The sequence below is a fragment of the Leishmania martiniquensis genome, chromosome 7, assembly GCF_017916325.1.
Source record: "Leishmania martiniquensis isolate LSCM1 chromosome 7, whole genome shotgun sequence".
Classification (NCBI taxonomy): Eukaryota; Euglenozoa; class Kinetoplastea; order Trypanosomatida; family Trypanosomatidae; genus Leishmania; species Leishmania martiniquensis.
The window spans coordinates 337,011-358,652 of NC_090142.1; the positions used below are offsets into that span (position 1 = coordinate 337,011).

Genomic DNA, 21,642 nt, shown 5'->3' on the forward strand with positions numbered 1-21,642 from the left:
CCGACGCCCTCCTCACCACTGCCCGACCGTTTCTCTCTGCTCGAGACAGTCTTGAAATGCTCTTTGAAGTGTAACGCACCGTCGATAACGACGTCTAATTCAAGACAGTCCCCCGCCTCTCTCTCTGTGCCATACGCATCACGTCCCCCGCCTTGTCCTACGCGTACACGGGAGGATCTGCTCTGCACTTGTCTTCTACCGTCTCCTCACTTACGCGGACACATCTCTGCTCCCTCCCTCCTCCTCTCGTCCCCCCTCCTCGCATGTGCTTATGAACTTTGAGCTGTGCAGCTGTTGCGGTGTTTAACCGGTATTGCCATCTTCGTGCCGCGCACACCCGCACACGGGGCACAGCGCCTACAGTCCCTCCAACGGGACTCGTCTGCCTTGACGGAACGCAGCAACACCCGTCGACACACACACACACACACAGAATCGCACCCGCACGCACGCATACGTGCCGTGACCGTGGGCACAGGAACGCGGGAGCAGCGATAAGAGTGTGCCCATTTTCGTCTGTTTCGCAGTACAGAGACCACCCCCTTGCTGCGTCTGCAGCTGTAGCACAGATGCGCTACGCTTATCGGTCTGCTCGCGGTGCCCATGGTGCTGTCGCAGCCACTACTAACAGCAGCAGCTCCCTGTCTCCCGGCACCGTGGAATGCGCCTTGCGGCACTTCAGTGCGCCAACGCGCCTATCGCGGTCGCAGCGACCGCTACTGCCAGGGTCGGATGCCACGGCGAATGAGGTGCGTGTCGCGCGATGGTGTCGGAGGCTGTGGGACCTGACGCGCAAGTCCGTTGGCAGCGCGGCCTCTGCTCAGCTCACTCCGCAGCACCACCTCGCTTCTGGTAGCTCAGTGGCAGCGCAGCTGTCGTCGCCGTCACCCACCCTCGCCAAACTACCGCAGGCCGACGGGAGGGAGGAGGTGACAGGCGAGGCGGTGCTTTACCGCCTGCGCCGCGCCATCCGCGGCGATCAAGGCCGCATCCCCGGCGTCATCGTGGAGAGTGTGTGGGCCGCCTTCGACGTGCTTTTACCATCCGCCGTCCAGCACAGCGTCACAGGCGACAGCATCACACCGGCCATGGAGGATAACTTCTTCCTGTTTATTTCAACCCTGAACGAGCTTAATTTCGACCTGCAAACAGTAGTGAAGGCGAGCACGCAGTTGATGGCGAAGGTGGACGCCTACACAGCCCTGCTGCGGCAGGAAGAGGCCCAGGAAAGGCAGCAAGCAGCAGCCACTGCTGCCTCGGATGCTACACAGGCCGCTATTGATAGAGCGGAGCTCACGGAGAAGCTCATGAGGGCCAAGGGCGAGGTCATGCAGTACTGCTTCGAGGCCCGCAACGCCGGCTCTCCGCTGTACTACACGTGGCTGTGGCACACAGCCTCCATGCCAGATGGTCTGCGGCGGCTCATGCACTTTCGAAAGCTGACCCACTCCTTCGAGAACTTGTGCAAGCGACAGATCCACACTCTCACACAGGATCAGAAGCGCTTGCAGTCCTCGTCGGCGCCTGCCGCCGGGGAATCTGCGGCGTCGCCGCCAGCGGTGGTCGCGGACGCCACGGCGCGCCATCGCTGCGCCGGCGAGCTGGCCAAGTGGCGCAGGCGTCTCGTCGAGGTGGGCCTCATTGATGGTGCCATGTCGCTTATCTTCCACGACTTCTTCTCCAAGGAGTACTTGGTGATGGAGGAGCTAACGTGGCTCTCGACGCCGCCGTCGATGCTGGACCAGATCATGCGCGCAGAGTCTGTTCATCCCTTTTTCCGTGGACTCGAGGACATGCGCTGCCGCCTGCAGCCGGCCCACCACCGTCACCTGTTCGTCTTCCTGCACCCTGCCGTCGTCGAGGAGCCGCTCATCGCCGTGCAGGTGGCGCTGACGCACGGCATTGCTAGCTCTGTGGACCACATATTGGGTCGCCCTACACCGCTGTCCGACCCGGCGAACACGTCACGGGCGGCTCTCCAACTCCGCGAGGCGCTGAAGTCGACGGTGGCGGTCGGCTGCGCCGGAGCAGCGGACGATGGCGATGTCAATACAGCCATCTTCTACAGCATCAACTCTGCCCAGAGCGCGTTGCGCGGCATGGACATGGGCAACCGTCTCATCAAGCGTGTTGTGCAGGAGGTGGAGGGCAACATCAATGCTCGGCGGCAGGCGCGCGGCTTGACGCCAATTCGCACCTTCAGCACCCTCTCACCCATCCCACTCTATGTCAAGTGGCTGGCTGACGAGGTGGCCGTGCTGGTGGCTGCTGCTGCTGCCACAGCAACTACAGCGACCGCGTCGACGATGGCGAGCGGCATCTTTGGCAAGCAGATTTCTGCAACCGAGGAAGAGGTGCGCTACTTGACGCCGCTTCGAGAGGCCGTTGTGGGCTACGCCAAGCGGCACCCCGACGTGCTGCCGGAGGAGGCGCGCGCAGTAATTTCGGCGGCAACTGCTGGTAGCAGCGGCAACAACGACCACGCAACCGAAAATATAGCGGTACTGCAGTACTTCGTGCGCCTCCTCCAGCGTGCACCTTCTGCTTCCTCGTTGCCGGGGGGTGGCTGCGCAGCGCTCGCTGCGGCCAGCTCCTTCACACAGGAGCGCCAGCAGCCTTGGTGGATGGACCATGTCTTCACGATGGCTCTCGAGGCGCCCCTGCTGCGCTCCGTGGCCACGTACCTGTGCACCGCCAAGCGCAGCGGTGATGGCCGTATTCTTGACCCGGTTGGCAACTTCCACGTGTCTAACGGCGCCACCGTTTATCGGCTGAACTTCCTCGGGAACACCACCCCGAAGGCCAGCCGTGAGAGCGCCTGCGTCATGGTGAACTACTGGTACGACCTGCCAAAGGTTTCGGCCAACGCCGCGCAGTACGAGGTGAGCCACATCGTGTCCCTCGGTGAGCCAATCAGGGCGCTGCTGGACAGCTGATGGAGAGCGGCAGTACTGGGAAGGCCTGCCGGCGCTTCTTCGCCCCCCCCTTCCCCCTCCCTTCGCTGTTTCGCCACCCACGTTCGCGAGCGCACACGCCGCAGCAACGACTCCGCCTCTTCGGCGGAGTGAGCACATTTCCCTTCGGCTTCCTCCTTTGCGAGAAGGACTCTTCCGACACATGTGAATGATACGTAGACAGCGCTGCCATGCGCGCAACAAGTTGGTGTGACAGCCCTCGTACCCCCTTTCTCGCGCACGCACGCACGTGTGCCTACCACGGAGGGGGCCGCGCCTGAGAAAAGAAGAGGTATGGGGAGCGGATAGAAGAGAGAGCGAGGGGGGAGGAAAGCAGCGCACGGCAACGCCGCGGCGAAGACCGAGGCCGACAGCGCGGCCGCTCGCAGACAGGCAATCGCACGCATCGCCAGCTCTGCTTCTCGCTCCTGTCGTGGCCATGCTTCACCTGTGCGACCCCTTCTTCTTGCCTCTTTCACTCCCTCTCAGCCGAACCTCTTCCCGTTGCCGTACCCCTTCGTCGGTCTCCCGTGCCACGCCATCCGCGCAACGAAGTAAACGCACGCATCTTCTCGGGTCAGCGCACAACGCGTACGTGCAGGGAAGCGCGCAAGATGTGTGGCTCGTTGTTGTGGGCACTCGTGTTGCCACTCTCTCTAGGCGTCTGTGCTTCTCCTCTGCGTTGTGTCAGTGAACCGTCATCGGACCTTCTCTTACATCTGCTTCCCTTTATCACGCATGCGCACTTCGCAGAGTGCCGCCGATTTGGTCAACCCCCCCACTACAGCTCTCCTTTTCGCACGCCGCCTGTGGTCCGCCCCGCGTACGGGCTGCACATTCGTTGGTGTTTGCGGGCGGCGGCGGCGGGGAGAGGCCGAGCTGGGCTGGACTGGCGGCTGTGTTGCAGCGACGTGCGCTCGTGTGAATACTTCTATTCCCTCGCGATGAGTCGTGCGGGCGACTCGGCAACGTATGCTCATTCGCCGCTGCTGCGTGACGGCCCTGCTGAGTGTTTCCCTGACCCTTACGCCTGCGTTATGGATGGGGGGTGAAATTGCAGCAGGGCGAGTGGCGCCGGGGCAGTGCTGGCCTGTCTCCGGTTCCTCGGCAGAGTCACCGCAGGGCAACAGATGCGAGTGCGCGGTGGTGGCACGCGCGTGTATCACCTCTGATGTGTGTGCGTGTGAGCGCTTCTATTCTTGCCTGCGTGCCTGCCGCCCCGCCAGGGAGGCCGCTGTATGGCATACGCGACCTCGTGCGTGCCGAAGACAGTGCCTGCGCTCGCCCTCGCCGCTTCCGTTTTGTGTGCATGCGCGCCTCCTTGTGCGCGTGCAATGCTGCCTCCCATCCCCCCTCCTCTCCTCTCCGCCTCTTCACCCTTCCGCTGCTCGCACACGAATCTTTTCCTTCGCCGCCGCCGCCCTGCACTTCATCCCTTCCATGCACCTCCGGCTGATTCCTCACACTGGCGCAGCCACCTCAACGACCAACACTGTCGCCTGCCAACGCGCGTGCATGCCCAACTGTGGAGTGAGCGAAGCGTCTCTGCATGTACACTAGGCGCATCTTCCACTGCTTCCTCCCTCACCGCCACACACGCATACACAGACAAGCACACGCACTCCCACCAGCGCTTACAGACAAGTAGGCGTTCCACTGCCCCCATCCCATCGAGCCCCCCCTCCTCTCCCCCACCGCTCTTTACTTTGACGGCAGCGGCGGCTCATTGTGCCTTTCTCCCGACGTCTTTTTGGCCCCTTCTCCTGCTTGCCCTCATCTTCGGTACTGCTCCCTTGGCGAACGGGACGCACGGCCCAAGTCGGTGGATGCGTGCGGGAGGGCGCTGGCGCCAACAGTCACGCGCCCGCTGCGAACGCGAGGAAAGCAGCCGACGTCAAAGGAAGAGCGCCCATGTCCTTTGCCGCCGCCGCTGCCACCTCCGTCTCGCCGTTGCAAGCCGCTGCCGGCGCGGCGGCCATCGCGTCTGCTCGCCCAGCAGCCTCAGGTCTTGGAAGCACCTCGCATGAGACCCAGATGGGGCCTGTAGCGCCCGCTGAGGCAGCGCTGAAGTCGCGTCTCGCTCCGCTGCCATTGCCCTCGCACGACGAGACGACCGCCTTCGAAGGAGGCAACCAAAAGCGATCACAAGACCTTTCTAGGACGTCCTTGACAGCGGTGCCAGCAGCAGTGGCGCTGCCGCCGAGGCCTTTGCCGTCTTCTGCGTTGCACTCCTTGGCCTCTGCTGCGCCCCTGCCGCCGTCGCCGCTCGCGCGACCAACAAAGAAGACGCTCAAAGAGGACGGCGATGGCCGTTCCGCTAACGTCTTTGGTGGAGCCTCGCTCTTCCGTGAGTGGTCCACAAACGCGGCGCTGCTTGATAAGGTCCTGAGCACGCCGTTCTTTGACCTGCTTGCTGAGGGCGCGGGGAGCACGGCTGAGGCAGGGCCGAGGCCTGCGGCGGCAGCAGCGATGAGAGCAATACCAACAGCACTGCCGGCAGTGTCACCTCTCGACCCTCCGCTCTCAAGTGCGATTTTCACCACCTCCTCCGCTCTGGCGGACACCGCACCAGGAGTGGAGGTGGACGCTCCTGCCTGGAAGTCATCGCATCGTGTCGTCCCACTCACCACCACCGATGCGCAACGGCAGCCAGAGCCGGTGGCGCCAGTGCACGATCCGACATTCCAGTCGGTGACTCTGCCTACTAGCGATGCACCGGTGCCGTCTATTCTCCTCACGGCTCTTGCAGACATGGATGCGCTGCAGCTGTCTTTCTGCGCGCACACATCCGTCACCCCAGTGAAAGGTCACCTTGCTGAATTCAAGCGACTCGTAGCGGCCTCGATGCGGTCAGAGCTGAAGCATGAGCGTGAGCGACCGCGCGCGGGGAACTTTGCGGCAGACGAACAAGCAGCCGGCGCTGTGCCTGGGGACGTTCCTGCTGACCAGAGCACAGCCGCCGAAGAAGGCGAGAAGGTGGGCGGCGCTCTTCTGGGCCGCCCTGACGTGGCAAGTGATCCTGCCCCCATCGCCAGCTCCCCGCAGGCGCGCGACGCGGCCGCACGGGCGGCGTTACGCGCCGCGCACGGGTTTCTCTATGGTAATGAAATGGTACCCATCGGCGTCCCGGCAGTGCACTTGAAGCGCGCTCGCCGAGAGTGGATTGTGCGGTACCGCATTGAGCACGTTCAGCCGCGTCTACAGAAGTCCCAGCGACGCCGGTACGAGGCATGGGTGCAACAACAGCAGCTTAAGGGCTTCACCGGCGGCGGCGGCGGCACCGGTGATGGCGCTTTTCAACACGGCGCGTGTGCCTCGCCGAGTGCCATGACAGCTGCTTCTCTGTATGCGGGGGTGCAGCCTTCTTATTGGCGGAGCGTTTCAATGAAGCAGCGAAGCTGTGTGTCCGCCATGCAGAACGCGACCCACCCTGCCTCTGGCGATTCGCCGCCGGTCCAAGTAAATCGGGCTCCTGGCACTCACGCCTTCATCCCGCCGCCAGCACGTCGACCGTTGTCGCCCAGTTCCGCACGGTGCGCCGCGCCAGTGCACTCTCGATCGCCAGCGAGGGCAGCGAGGGAGCCGGTGTTGTACACGGCAGCGTGGGAGGTGGACCTTTACGACGATCTCGGCTTGGCTGTGACAGCGGAGCAGCGTGACATGATGGCGCACCAGGCAACGTCGCGCACGGCTGTAGAGGCGATGGGGCTGGAGAAGGCAGGGTCAGAAGGTCTTGCATCGCAGCCGCTGCTTCTGTCGACGTCAGCGGCTGACGCTCCTTCTGCCTTGGCGACGACGCTCTCGGCGCCGCCGCTGCTGCTCGACCGCGCTGGCGACCTCACCCAGATGCAGCTCACCCTCCCCGTCTTTGTGTATGTGGTGGGCCGCTACTTATTCGTGGCGCACTACGCCGCATACTTCCCAGCGGGATTGTTCAGCCGCGCCCTCATCGACCCTTTCTACTTCCCAGACGCAGTGCAGTGCACACCTGAGTACGCGCTGCGCGCGGCTCCTGCTCTGCGGCGGGAGGCGCAACGCGTGTATATTGACTATGCCACGCAGCTGGCGGACGTGCACCGCTGCTTCCCTGACCGTGCGGACTCAACAGAGGTGCCGCTGCTGCCGACGGACATGTTTCACCTGTGGGAGCTGCTCTGCCCGCCGCAGCGGCAAGACGTCGCGGGGCGGTGGAGCCCCGTTCCGTGGGGACATCTGATGCCTGAGGAGGAGGAGGCACTCCTTGAAGAGGAGTTCAGAAGTGCGGCGGAGGCGGTTCGGGGGTCCGGCGGCAAGCGCGCCCTTTGCGGGGAATCGCTGCTACGGTACCCGTACGCCCGTGCGGTGCGGCAAATCTATCGGCGGCGGCTCCAGCAGCTCGCCCAGCACCCAACTCTGGTGGCTGAGGTCCACCGTGTCCTTGCCCAATGCGAAGACGTCGCCGTGCGGTTCTTCATGGCGATAGACATGGATCAGAAGGGATACATCACGTGGGAGGCCTTCACCAACGCCCTCATTGAGGAGGCAGACGTGCAGGATCATCACCGCAAGGTGCGTGAGCGGGCGGCGAATCTGACGCGCACCAGCGCCTCGGTATTCGACCGGTACATGGTTGAGCCGCTCGCCCCAACGCTCGTGCGGCTCGGGTACACGGGCAAAGTCTTCGAGGTGCGACACAGCCCTTCACTCGTCATGCTGGAGGGGGCCACCGACTACGCCGTGTGCGACGGCACGCAGCTGGGCAGCATTCACCAGCGCTTTCTCGTGCGGCCCATAGAGGTACTGAGCAAGGATCTCGAAGGGGAACCCCGCGACGCTTTTGGCCGGCTCATCCGAGGCTCCAGCGGCGATCTGGACAGCGGCGGCAGCGACAAGGTGGGCGACACACGCAACGCCCCCTCGGCCACTGGCGCTGCTGGCTACGACGAGGAACTTCGACAGCGGCCGTGGCGCAACAATCAGCGGCCCCCACGAGTGTATGTCCGCTACGAGGACGGCCGCCGGCTGCAAGATTTGACGGCGCTGAACCTGCTGCAGAAGCTGAGCACCTCCTCGGCGACGGGGGCCAGCGCGGCCGGAAGAGAAGAGGCTGGCGAGGGCGAGGAGGGGGGCGAGCTCACAAGCGCGCGAGCACACCAGCCGTCCAAGGCTGTCTTCCTCGAAGGCATCTTGGCTGTCGAGGATGTCGCGCCGTGCGTGCCGTGGCCGGTGTTTGTGGCACAAGGCAGCGACATGCTGCTGCGGCTGTACGGAACCAACCGGGCTCTTCAAGCGTTGCCGGAGGCAGGTGTCGTGCGGTGCACGGAGGCGGTGGCAAGCATGGAGTGGGCTGCCGGCGGCCGTCGAGAGCGACGCTCCAGTGACAGCAGCAGCTCCGCTCCATCTGCCGGAGTGGGGGATAGCGGGTGCGGCGAGAGAAGAGGTCATGGGCGCCACGGTGCGGTGCCCAGTGACCGCGTTTTCTCCTCTGCCGGCGCGTCTTCGCCGCCGCCGCACCGGCGGACGCATCGTGGCCGCATCTCCGTGCAACGTCAGGAGTACCTGTTGCTGGGCACCCGTAAGGGCACAATTGTTCTAGTGGACCTCTACACCCTACTGAGTCGCGTCCCGCGCCTCGCGACTCTCGCCGGCGTCCACGGCGGCAGCGCCGTTGGGGGGGAGGCGAGTGGCAGCGGAGATGGCGACAGCATGGGCGAGCTGGGAGACAACATGGAAGTGCTGAATGCGGTGAGGGCCGCGAGCGGCGCCATGCAGCCCGTATCCGAGCGTATCGGCAACTCCGAGAGCGCGTGGACAGGCTACCGCGCCCTCGCGCAGCGTACGTACTACAGCGAAATCGGCCCATTCGTCGTTGACACGCGACAGGTACACATGCCTAATACACTTGTGTCCTCCGTCGTGGCCGCGGCCACCAGCGGTTTGGTGGTCTCCAGTGGGCTCGATGGAGATGTCTTCACAATGCGACTGGCCTACCCCCCTGCGTGGCTCATGGGCACCGGGACGCCGCGAACACCGCGCGGCGGCGCTGCAGGTGTCGGGTCCGCCGTCGCCGAGATGGGCCGCCCGCTGGTGCGCATCGAGGTTCTGCACCGTATGCGTGTGTGCGACAGCGGTGTTCGGTGCGCCCTGCCCATCCCGTTTCTTTCCATGCTCGCCGTGCAGACGGCAACGAACAGGGTGTACCTTTACCACACCTCGGTGCTGCCAACGGCGCCAGCGCTGGTGGATGGCGGTCGTGGCGACGCGGCATCCACTCAGGTGCCCCCCGCAGTCCCCGCAGCTTCCTTAGCGCCACAGGGTGCGCCGGAGGTCACTGGGACGGCGGGTGGCTGTGACTTACCCCCCGTGTCTGCTGCGGCTTCAGCGACGCTGCCGCGGTTAGAGTTGTACGACGCCGCCGCGCCGCATCTCGGCAGCATCGTCGCCATGATGGTGGTGAAGGAGCTCGACCAGCTCATCACAGTCGACAGCAGCAGCTACGTGAAGGTGTGGTCGCTGCGGCAGACGCATCCGCTCACCTCCTTCTACGCATGGGCGCCGCTCGACGCCGCTAACAGCGGCAACGGCGTCGGCGAAGCGGGGCGGCCGACAGGGGGGGTACCCCGAGGTGGCGTCGCTGTGCACCGGGGTACTAATAGCTTTGGTATAGGCCCATCGGCTTACGGTGTTCCCACCGCCCCATCTGCGCTTCTCCGGACGACAAAGAGCAGCATCGAAGCTGGTTACGAGGCGGCTGAGTATCGCCTGCAGCCGTGCCGCAGCGCCGCGTACAACTACGCCGATCGACAGCTCTTTGTCATGGGCAGCAACAACGCCGCCCACTGCTTCTTCTTGAGTGGCCAGTCGAGCGTGCGGGCGCACACTGAACCGCTGCGGGTGCTGTTGGTTGACACGTCGACGGGCTTGCGGCTGGGCCGCGTCCCTCGTCGTCTTATCAGTCTCAGCAGTGCAGACTGTCGACTGTGGTCACTGCTCAGCGGCGCCATGGAACTTGGCATCCGGGCAAACAGCGCCGAATACCGTCACCTTTGGGACCACCGGCTCACCAGCAGCGTGCGAGGCAAATCTCAGTCCCCCAAGCCGAGAGAGCAGCAGCGACTGGAAACGAAGGGTGGCCGAAGTGCCGCGCGCCCTCGGCCGACCTATTCCAAGCGCACGCACAGCACTCCGGACTTCGCTACCCTGGAAGTCGCATCCTCCTCTGCCACGACGACGGGCGAGCCGCAGCGCCTGCTGCCGCCCTCGGTCGACGACGTCATGCGAGCGGTGACGGCGCGTCTGTCGAGCAGCCAGTGCAACTCGTACCGCCGCCCTGCCAGGTGGAGCGCTGCAGCGACTGCGTTGGGTCGGCGCAAGGAAGCGGCAGGGGATGTCACCACGCCTTCACCTCAGCTACTTACAGCGGTGAAGCATCCTCACAGTAGTGCGGCGGCCCTCGGCAGCAGCAGCGGCACTGGGGGCGCTGCCGCAGGCCACGGCGACGGTGCTGACGATAGCGCAGATGGGCTGGTGACGAGCGCGCTGCGTGATCAGAACCTGCTACTGAGCGAAATTCGGTGCGCTTGTCTTGGCCCTCGTGGTGAGTGGATCGCCTACGCGCTGCTGCACGGCGACGTGCGGCTGCACCGTGGTGACTCAGGACGCCTGCTGCACACCTTCACCACCACCCCGCCATCTATAGAGGATTTGGTTGAGGCGGCGCTACAGTACCAACACCTCTTTACCTTGATTGCCGCCGCGCCTGCACTACCGCAGATGCCGTCGTCACCGGACCTGCTGATCAGCGGGAGCGCTGCTGCCGCCGCCAGTGGCATGCCCGCTGGCATGGGTACGACCTGTGGCGTTGGTGGTGGTGGCGGTGGCACCAGTGGCTCACCCACCCCACTTGTACCGCTAGCGTCATCAGCGACAGCGCGAATGTCCCCGGTCACGTACGCAAAGGCGGTTGCGCTTGTTCTGCAGCAGCTTCTCGCATCCACGACCCGTGCTACCGACGGCACCGGCGTGCCCAACGACGGTGACACTCGCGTGAGTCGCAATGTGCACCGAGAGCCGCTGCACATGCTCTACCTCGACGCCTCGCAAGAGCTGCTCGTCGCCTACGCGGATGGTTTACTCCGCTGCTTCACATTGCTCGGCCACTCCAGCACCGCGGCGCGCCTGATCGTGTCCCGAACGCTGATAAACCGTGCTCTAATGCAGGCGCAGCGTGCGCTGGCGCCATGCAACCGCCACGCCAACGCCGCCCCACCCCCCACCGTGGCAGTCGCCGCCTTTCCGCAGGAGAAATCGCCGGCGCTGGTCGAATGCCTCTCTGCTGTTGCGCTCCAGGAGCCTCTCCTCGCCGGTGCCCGCGACGACGGCGGCCTCGCTGGCGCGGAGGCGAGTGAGGATCGCCGTTGCGCTGCAGGGACTAGCGACAGCGCCAGGCCTCTTTCGCGGGTCACACGTAGAGGCGGCGGCGCAGTGGTGCAGCTCAACATGCCGAATGCGACGGAGGCCGTACCCGCCGCTGCTGCCGCCCCGCCGTTGCCTGCGGCAATACCGGCGGATGCGGTGCGCGCCGTTATGGCTTCCCTATCCACGCGCCAGATAGAGCCCGACGTGGTGCTTCTCGCCACTGCCAGCCCGCCACTCGGCCTCGTCTGTCTCGTCCACGTCAGCGGCCTAATTTGCGTGCTGGACGTGCAGGCGTACAGTGAGAATAGCGGCGGTGCGCGGATGTGTACGACGCCGGACAACGCTGACATGATGAGCGGCGAGGTCAGCGGTGGTGGTGGTGGGGGGAGGCAGATGGCAAGCGGGCGCGGACGCGCTTATGCCGGCGTTGTTGTGCATTGCTTCATGACGACGGACGAGGTGACGGCAGCAACGTTCCTCGGCGCCTATCCTTGCCTTGTACTGGCGGATCGGCAGCGCCTGCTTTCCTTTCACCTCATGAAGGGCTCGAGCTTGCTTGCGCTACTGGGCGAGTTCGCTGAGGAGTTCGCGAAGGATGCAGCAGCGCACGCTGAAACCAAGGCGAACCTCAGCGTCACGGCGGAGCGAGCGCTGAAAGGTGCGTGCAGTACAACGGATGGCGGCTCTACCGCGTCGTCGCCATGGCTGCCGCCATCGAATGTGGAAGCAGATACAGGCGCAGAGCAGGGGATCAGTTCCGCAGCAGCAAGCTCAACGCTGGTGTGGAGCGTCTCCATCGACGACACGTGTGCGTCGCGACGCTCGCTGGGCACCGTGACGGCTCTCACATTCGATGCCCTCTACGCCACCGTGTACGCCGGCACGTCTCAGGGCTTCGTTGTGTCGTACCTCGTGCGGCGCTTTCTCTCTGCGTTTCAGCTGACCCCGGTGGTTCTCCAGGGCGCGGACGGCGTGGCTGCCTCGACCTATGCAGCAGAACTGCAGCGCGCCCTCGTGACGGCGCGTGCCGGAGCGTGGCCGTGCAGCGCGGGAAGCAGCAACTTCGTACAGAACTATCTGCGCGTAGTTTTCGACGTCCCGCCCACGGTGGCAGCGCAGGTGAAAGAAACGTGCCTTCAAGGTTGGCGCAAGCGCCACATTGGCTCGAGTGACAGCCCGTCAACGACCGCGACAGGGCTGAGCCTACCACCAGAGGAGCTCGGCGGTTTCGTTGGCGTGTACAGGAGCCACCGAGACCTCTTCCACGCCGCACGGCGTGACGTTAGCGGTAACCAGCGCAGCGGCGGTGCCAGCGACACGTCCGCGGCGGCACCGCCGCAGGCCGTTGACGTGTGCTCATCTGGTGAGGCCCTCATCGCCGCGGCGGTGCTGCACGATGCTGTGACGCGCATGATGACCGTTGCCTCGGCTTGCACCACCAGGAAGAAGACGTGCTCAGGCGCCTCCGCGGCACCAAGTGAGACGCGGCCGTGGTGGTGCACGCCCGAGGGGCGGAGCGTGCAGGAGTACGTGGCGCGCAGGTGTGGAGGCGACACGGCCCGAAGCGACATGGTCCAGAGCCCCGGGGCTGCCTCCACGAGTGCTGCCCGTCTCCGCTTGTCGTCAGACGTCGACCCGAGCCGCGCCGACCCGGACGAGTTGGAGCTGGATGCAGAGGGAGTGCAGCTGCTGCGTGAGTGGGCCGCCGCGGCGCTGAGCGAACACCGCCGCTGTCAGCATCGCCACGCGAGCGCCGCAGAGGCGCTATGGAATAGGCGCCAGCTGCAGCGGGACCCTTTCTCCCCTGCCCTCAGGGGCACTCAGAGCGGCTTGAGCACTCCCTCCAGCAGAAGCGGCCGCAGCGGTAGCGGGCTTACGGCACTGCCGCTGGTGCCAACGTCAGCCGACGACCGCGACGCCTCCGCTGGCGGCACCAGTGCTGTTGCTGCTGCTGCTGCTTCAGGAGGCGTCGCCGCCACGACGGCCTCGGAGGCGACCACGGTGCAGCAGATCGCGGAGGCTCTCGTGCAGGAGGTGCAGAAGGAGCTATTCCTTGGCGCGGAAGCCCCCGCGGCAATCTCGGCCGCCAGCGCCAGCGCTGTCTCGGTACCTGCGCTCACCACACCCATCGAGACTCCGCCGCATCCTATCACGGACGCCTGGGTTGAGTGCCTTTTCACCAGGCAGGCAATGTGTACCACCAGTCGCTCCCCGCTGTGCTTGCTGACGACACCTGCGATGCTCGAGCGAGCCCGGCGAGAGCAGCAAGACCGTCGAGGGCGGATGGCTGCCACTGCAGCAGCAGCTGCGTGCAGCGCAAGTGGCCGTGGGGGGGCTGTGCTTCCGGAGTGGGACTCCTACGTTGAGGGTGCGTTGCCCGACTACCTCGCCGACATTCTTAAGCACCCGAGCCAGGTGCTGACTGAGGTGGAGCGACAGGCGCTTCAGCAGCACTCCATCGCGGCTCTGCAGTGTCGACGTAACGGCTACCTCTGCGTCGGTCACGCCGACGGCAGTGTGACCCTGTGGACGCCGTACGCGTGCGCGCGGTTGGAGAGCCTTTGCCCCAAAACATCGTTAGTGGCGACGCTGGACCGACTGGCTGTGTCGATCAGGGCCCAGTTTTGCCACCTTCATGAGCGCGTGCTGCTGGAGCGGCAGCGACAAGCCTTCAAGGGAAGTTTGCACGGTACCGGGGCCACGGAGGAGGAGGGGACGGCCCACATGAAGCGCCGCATCCGTGCGATGCTACTGGAGCATCACTTGGCCCAGCTGCGGTCGGAGGAGACGGAGAGCGACGAAGAGAGGGAGGGGGACGCGGATACGCTGGCTGGGAGGGGCCAGGATACAAAGCTGAAGCCCATGCTATCGGCTTCAGGCACCAGCGCTTTCAACCTGCAGAGGGCGATGAACGCGCATGAAGAGCGGCACAGCGGCACGTCAACACAGCCCTTCTCCGGTGGGTCGATGGAGGTGGAGCTGCTGTCTATGCGCCCTCTCCTGTGCTTGCTCCTCGGTATCGCGTCTCCGGCGGAGCTGCGGGCCCGGCAGCTGAGCCTTGAAGACCTCTGCTTTCTCCCCTTCCAGTTGCGCAGCCTCGTGTCACTGGAGGCGTTCGACCCCCGCTGCTACGACGTGGCGGTGACGGTAGCGATGCGGCGGCTGCGGCGCGAACTTATCGAAGAGTTCGAGGAGATCGCCACCGAGAAATCGGCCAGCGCTTGCCAAGCCTCGCCAGACGCGCTCACCGCCGCCGTGGCGCAGGCTATGCGAACGATGGCTCCTGTGGGTACCTCTCCCCCCTCCCAGCTCTCGCTAAGCGGCAGCTCTCGCGGTGTGCGGGCGTTGCTCGGCTGCCGCCGCGGCAGCGCCGATCGCCTGCGTTGCACGCGGCTGGAAACCGTGTACGATTACTGCCTATCGTCTTTGGTGCGTGCCTGGTGCGGTGACGCCGGTCAGCTGCAGAGCAGCACGTCTCGTGGCGCGTTAGGGGCGGCAGCTTTTCCAGGGGCGCTGCGTCTACTGCTTCACCGAGCGATGGAGGGGGCTCCGGCGTTGCCGAGCGGCGCCGCCGCCGAGGACTCGGCACTGAGCGCCGCTCCTGCAGCGCAGACGAGCGTGGGCGCCGGTGCCGTGGCTGGCGCCGCTGGTGGCCGGCCGCCATCGCCCGCACATGCTGACATGGCGGATAGCGCTGCACCGGCGGACGGGGAATATTACCGAGTGTGCCACGCTCTGCAGGTGGCCGAGGTGCAAGTCGAGTGGGAGTGGGAGGTCGAGGAGCTGAGCCGTGCATGGGGGCGCCTGCAGGCCTCTCCTGTGGCGGCGACAGCGTTGCTCACACCCGCGTGCCGCCATCGGGGGCGTGACCGTGCCGATGCCGGCGAGGGCCCCCCCGCGCGGTGGGCACTTTGCAGCGCCGCAGCGGTGTCCTCCGCGGTTGACCATCAGGTGCGGCGCGGTCTGGAGGCGCACATAGCGGCACTGTCGCACCGCGCTGTCGCGGCCGTTCGCTTACGAAGCGTGTCACTGTGCTTCCGGCCCGCTCCCACGAGGGTGGCGCCAACGCCGTCCCATAGCCATCGAGGCAATGCTGTGAGGGGGGAAGCCTATTTGGCCTCGCCGCCGGCAGGCTCCCGGCGCAGTGGTGGGCTAGCGTGGCTTCAAAGCGTCTTTGATGAACAGGCGCGGCAAGCCTTCAAGGAGCCGCTGCTTACATGGCTGCAGTCCACGCAGTCATTACTCGCGCCCTCGCTGCCAAACCCCGCTGCGTCCCGTGCACGCTGTGGGGCAACACCGACCTACGGGCCGCTGCTCAGCCCATTCGCGTCGGCCGCGGCACCGGTGGCGCCCGCTGTCGAAGTGGCGCTGCCGTCTTCCTCGGCTAGCGCACTACCGTACCTGCACTCCTCCGCCTCTTCTCCCAGGAGCGGCGGCGGCAGCCCTCGCATGGTACCCGCCGAGAGTGTCCCGGCTCTCAAGACGATGGTGTTCCTCACTGAGGTGCCTGGCGACGTGACCGACGCTGGTGGTGCTGGCAGCTCACCTTACCGCGCCGCGGAGCGCGCGGCTCTTGATGAGAGCTGTGATACAACACAGATGGGGACCCCCAGGGTGAGAGGGAGGCAGTGCTGTCCGCTGTCCCGGTCGCCATCCGCGGTGGATCTGCTGCCGCTGTGCGACGTCGACGCCACGCTGTTGCCACGACACACTCGGTCGCCTTTGCCCTTGCCGCCGCCGGTGCGCCGGTGCGTCAGCGCCAGTGACGGGCAGCGCGCCAGCTCGCTCAGTGTGCATGGCGCGCTCGGGGTGGCTGATGGCGGTCGCGCGGCCGTCTCTGCCGTGCCCGAAACGGCGTCGCTCATATCGCGTACCGTGTCCATCACTTCGTCACTGGTCATGGCAAGTACACCGACGAACGGCGCTGTGAGCAGCCGCTCCGTCTACCCAGCGCCGCAGGTGCGACAGCGCACGCGGCACCTGGTTGCCTTGCGTCGGGCAAAGCTGTCACGCACCGGCAGCAGCGGTGGTGCCCTGCGTTGCCAGCGACCACTGACCGCGGGTGTGGCCGGTGGGAAGGGCGTTGAAGGCCGCAGTGCCTTGCTCACCGCCATATCACCCGCTGCCGCCGCGGTGACAGCGTCGCCGCTCGCAACGTCTGCTGCCTTTGTTGGCGGACTCGAGGGGGCTGGTGTGGGAGCGGGTCGAGGCAGCAGGCCGGCAACCACGCAGGCCCTCGCCTACTACTCGCTTCTCAGCCGAGTCGGCACCACCAAATAGTTTTTTTTTTTGCGCGTGTGGGGGCTCGAATGACTGTGCAGAGAGGGAGACTCGCGAAGGTATGGTTGTCTGCGCCGCGTCTCTCTTTTCGTTTGCCCCCCCCCCCCGCACACACTCTTCTCTGCCCTCTGTTCTCCTCTGCTCTGCTCACACTTCGCCCCCCCCCCCTCTCCCCCAGCCGCCTGCCGTCTCCATCCAGCCCTCTTGGTGGGTTGTGCACCGACGGCTTGCGGCTCTTCAGCAGCGACGTTTCCACGAGGAAACTTCTTCGCGTACCCACCAAGAAGAAGTACGTGTGCGTGAAGGTGTCGACCGGAGAGGGAGGGAGTTGGAGGAGGCAGAGGAGGGACCGTGTTGATGTCTATTAGCCCTACAGCGACCTCTCTACCTCTATAGGTGCTTCGCGTTGGTGTGATTCCCACGCCGAGAGTCAGCTCTCCCGAACATAATGAACGGCATCAGCTGAGGAGAGCACTCCAATGCGACGGCGCGGTGACTGCCACTCACATACGCGCCGAAGTGCGTGCGCGCGGCTGTTGCTCCGCAGTTGCATCGAACAGGGCGTCTTGGTGCTTGTGGGCCAGTGGCCGGCCCTCTATCACCAGGTCTTGGTGGGTGTGGGAGAGGCTTGTCGCCCTCCGCATTAAGCAGCAACTTCATGAGCCGCGGATGGCGGGGGGGCTATGATACCCGTCCTCCTCGCGCATGGAGGCTGACGTGCGATACGAAATCATGTTCATTGCCGCTGCCGCGGCCTCTTTTCACTCCTTCACTTCCCGACGCCACGCAGTACCTCTCTCTCTCTGTCGCCGCACGCGTTCTTTTACACTCGTCAGCGTTGGGGCGAACAGCGCTCTTTTTTTAAAATTCTGTTTGGCGCACCTGAGAAGACACGGTGCGCAGTCACTCCGCCGGCGGTACCGCCGAGCAGCCACCGACAGCATAGCGAAACGCGCAAGAGAAGCCGCTTCTACATCTCATCTCTCCTACCACTCCACAGTGCACTTAGACACACACACACACACACAAGTGCGTCCGTTGGAAGCTACCATGGACGCACTGTCTGTTCGCCAGCAGCCACATCGTGCGCCTCAGGCGGAGAGCCTTCTGCCGACGCGCACGGCTGTGCTGCACCTTCGCCCCGCTCCAGCCGTGGAGGAGGTAGCGCTGGTACAGCGGCAGCAAGATATGCGTGTCACGTGGAACCCTGACGTGCGTGAGCCTGTGAACCAGCGCGTGAGCAAGTGCTGCTGTGTCTTCCACAAAAAGAAGGTCTTCGGCGAGAGTAGCAGTGAAAGCAGCTCGAGTTCCACTGACAGCAGCAGCGATGACGGCGACGGCGACGGCGACGCTGATCACGAGGATGCCGGTGCTGGCGGCAACGGTGCGGGGGGCATGCACGGCCATGGTGGGTGCGGGAGTGCCTTTCAGAGCTCGCAGCAGCATCCTCCACGCAAGCATCGCCCCAAATGCACAAAGGAGCACTGCTACTGCGACACCCGCTTCCACTGACAGAGCGGCACAAGTCCACAGCAGTCGGGGACGAGAAGGGGGGCGAACGCGATACGTGCTTGAGCTGTATGCCGTCTCGTGCTCTGCGTTGATCCGCACAGAACGAGGCCGATGAAAGGCAGCCCTGCTCCTGCCTCTTGGCGACCCTTCCCCTCCACCGCTCTCACATCATCTCGGTTAGGTAGCTGCGCTATTTATGCTGCATTCACTCCTTTCAGTAGTTGCGCCGATCAGACTCGTCGAGACCGATACGCCCCCCCCTCCTCCTCTGTCTCTGCGGTTAGGATTCTACAAGGAGTGCCTGGCACGCCCTTCCACGCTCAGTCCCCCCCTCCTCACTCCCCACGATTGGCGCCCAGCTCACTCGCTGCCGTTACGCGTCGATCATAGCTGCGCTTGAAGCGGCGCGGCTGTGCATTACCCCTGCCCTTACTTTCACTCTTCCTCCTGCCTGCGGCCTCGCCATCGAAGATACAACGGTCCGCCCCCCCTCCTCTCCTCTGTCAATACCATTGCCTACGACCGAGCGCTTCTGCTTTTCAATACCGTCGTATATATATATATACATATATGTACACACACATATACATATATAAATATAAATATATATACATATATATATATGTGTGTGTGCATATATGTATATATGTGTTGAGGATGCCCGAAGAGCATCGTAAGAGCTCCTCCCCGTGTCAAGGGGAGTGACGGACCAGCCGAGTGTCTCTTCTTTACGTGCTGCTGTTGCTTTCATTCACCCCCCTCCCCCTCCCCCCAACCCCTCTCTCCTCCTTTCCATTCGCACACACACACACACACGCGCATGCAGAGAGATGGCGTGTGTGTGTGTGCTTTTATACGCTGCTCATATTTTAAATCGTGCCGATGACAAGTTTCGTGGGTGCCACCGCCGCTGTCGGGTGTCGGTGCGCGCATGCTTGATGGTGGATGTCTGCGCCTCACCGCAGTTTGGTTATCTCCGTGCATACCGATTTGTTTTTGTTTTTGAGGGGACGTGTGCGCAGGTGGCGGAGAGAGAGGGGGGCAGAGGGGATGGGAGGAGCCTTGTAAAGAGGAGGGCCACAGCTGCGGTGGAAAGTGGGCAGGTGTGCTGCCATACTGGCACGGAAAGGGGGAGGGGGAGGAAGAAGCGGGGGGGGCCTTATGAACGAAGTGGACCGAAGGAAGGCGTCGGTCGTTGGGAGCGCGAGCCATCTCTCTCTCTGTCAGTGCGCGACGGCCTCTTCCCCCTCCTCCTCGGCAAGCATCCGGCTCTATTTCAACTCGAATCACCACAAAAAAACACACATGCTCCGTGATAATGGCTGTGGGTGCAAGGAGTCACTCACCAGCTCTGTGCCTGCTGCCCTTTTTTTTTCGCTTCCGTTTCTGTGGCGTCGATGCGGGCAGCAGCATCCACGCCCCCTCCCCCCTCTCTCTCTCTCAGCGTCTTCTCCGGTCGACGGGCCACCGCGCCCTGAATGGTGGCCTTAACGACCGCAAAAAAAAAAACGGGGCGCGCCCCATTGACAAAGCAGGGAGAAGGCGCACGGAGGATATCCGCAGGAAAATGATGAGCATCTGAAAACTTCCCCCCTTCTCCCCTTCACCCCACCCATACACACGCGCATGCAAGCGCAGAACGAAGGGCGCGCGCGGGCTTCACACACAACAAAAAAAAAGACACCAGCGTATGCTGCCTCAGGTCCGCGGGCGTGCGCTACGGTTGCGCCAACGTGACGCTTTGCGGTGTGTCCATGGGCGGAGAGCTCCACACAAGGCTGCGACGCTGATGTTCAGCGTTCGGGTCTGCGGCGGCGCTGTGGCCATGCGTACCCACGCGGTCAGCCGCACTATGGCTGCTGCAGGGTGCTCGCATCGCTGTGTGAGTAGTGGCAGCTTGCAGCACCAGCAGCAGCCATGCGTCACTGCCAGCGAGCTCCTCGATGCTCTGCAGACGCTGGGTCTTAGCGAGGACAGTACCGATTTGGAAGTGAAGCGGGCCTTTCAAGCCTTTGCTATACAGCATCACCCTGACACGAGTGCTGCATCGGCGGTAGCGCAGTCGACCTCAGGCAACTCTGGCGGTGAGGGTAGCAGCAAGGCACACGCGGCGGAGCGCATGCGCCTTGGCACAGAGGCGTACCGTCTACTTCGAAGAATACCCTACGAGGTGCGGCAGCACATTCTTCGTGGTCAGGGGCGGAGTAGAGGCGGTGAGGACGGCAGGTCTCGTGGCCTGCGCGATGGCCACTTCGCGTTTACAGAGGAAGAGTACGCGAAGGTTCAGCGCGTCTACCAAGGTGACTGGAGTCGCCGGCGTCACCGCAGCGGTGACGCCGGCGAGGACCTCTTTGACAGCCGCACGGAGGAGGGCCGGCGCCGCATCGCACGTCTGAACGAATTTCAGGCCCGTCTTCTCCAGATGCGCCGGCGAGGCCTACGCGACGACCTGCCGCCATGGAGGGTCTTCGAGAGCGACAAGGGCGCCGGCGCTGGCACCGCGTGCAGTCGCGGGTCCGCGTCGTCGAACGGGGGTGACGCCGGTGATGGGCGTCAGCAGTGCGACGGCAGCCGCTCGCGCCACCCCCACACATTCAGGTTACACTTCTTCCGTGACACCGCAGCCCGCCTCGGAGAGCTGGGCGACCTCTACCGTAGCCGGCCAGAATTTGCGGGGATGGATGGCAGCTCCTACGACAACCCGCGCAGTGCGGCGCGCGTCGAGCCGGAGATCAAAGCCAACCCGCACCTGCGCCAGTATATCCTGATGAAATATCGCGCACAGGAAAAGGCGATCGTCGACCGTGCCGTGCGGCGGCCACTCCTGCTGTTCCTCTTGCTGGCTTCTCTCTCAGCTGCGATGGCGATGGCGGCGGCGATGGCTCGATGGCATCGTAAGCGCATGCAGAATGACGAGGCGATTTGTCGGCGTGACGAGGGGCGAGGCGGCGCGTGAGTAGTCGGAGAAAGGAGAGGGTGCGGGACAAACTGCGAGACACCGTTGCCTCCTGTGTGCGTGCTAGACACGAGTCGATCCTGCAGCGAAAGGGAGTCGTGGAAAGAAGATGCGGCCAGCGCAACGACAGGCAGGACTTATCGGTGGCAGCGGCTCGCGGGGTGGTTGGGGTGGACGTGTGGGATCGCCTGCGACTGTGTGTGGACATGCCAGTGAACAGACCTCACGTAGCTTGCGAGAGGAACCGGGCGGGCTCAAGCGGAAGTGCGTGAGGAGACGAGGTGTGCTGCGTGGCAACTGATTTCCTATCCCCTCTTGTCCCAGAGGTGGTGGGACGCGGAGGCACACCGCTGCACACGCACGGATTTCTGCCGCTTGGCTTCCTCTGCGTCTGCCTCGCAAGAAGTGGCGCTTTTTTGCTCGCTGACCTTTTCCTCGGCCGCAAAGTCCGCTATCCGTGCCTGTGATCTTCATTCGCACCCCCAAAAAAAAAACACACGCGCGCCATTCATCCGTGCAACTGTGACGCTTGACGCCATTGAA

At 64.2% G+C, this 21,642-nt stretch overlaps 4 protein-coding genes across 4 annotated transcripts; all 4 read left to right on the forward strand.

Moving 5' to 3' along the window:
• Positions 1 to 569: 569 nt before the first annotated feature.
• Positions 570 to 2,936, forward strand: LSCM1_07335 (uncharacterized protein; the record flags this gene model as incomplete). Its single annotated transcript, XM_067324710.1, has 1 exon — positions 570 to 2,936. One exon carries the CDS (start codon positions 570 to 572, stop codon positions 2,934 to 2,936), a length of 2,367 nt encoding a protein of 788 aa, XP_067181067.1.
• Positions 2,937 to 4,865: 1,929 nt separating this feature from the next.
• On the forward strand, positions 4,866 to 16,631 carry LSCM1_07336 (uncharacterized protein; the record flags this gene model as incomplete). Its single annotated transcript, XM_067324711.1, has 1 exon — positions 4,866 to 16,631. One exon carries the CDS (start codon positions 4,866 to 4,868, stop codon positions 16,629 to 16,631), a length of 11,766 nt encoding a protein of 3,921 aa, XP_067181068.1.
• A 1,050-nt stretch (positions 16,632 to 17,681) lies between these two features.
• LSCM1_07337 (uncharacterized protein) lies at positions 17,682 to 18,143 on the forward strand (the record flags this gene model as incomplete). Its single annotated transcript, XM_067324712.1, has 1 exon — positions 17,682 to 18,143. The coding sequence occupies one exon, from the start codon at positions 17,682 to 17,684 to the stop codon at positions 18,141 to 18,143; it is 462 nt and encodes a 153-aa protein (XP_067181069.1).
• Positions 18,144 to 19,833: 1,690 nt separating this feature from the next.
• Positions 19,834 to 21,099, forward strand: LSCM1_07338 (uncharacterized protein; the record flags this gene model as incomplete). Its single annotated transcript, XM_067324713.1, has 1 exon — positions 19,834 to 21,099. One exon carries the CDS (start codon positions 19,834 to 19,836, stop codon positions 21,097 to 21,099), a length of 1,266 nt encoding a protein of 421 aa, XP_067181070.1.
• Between the last annotated feature and the right edge of the window lie 543 nt (positions 21,100 to 21,642).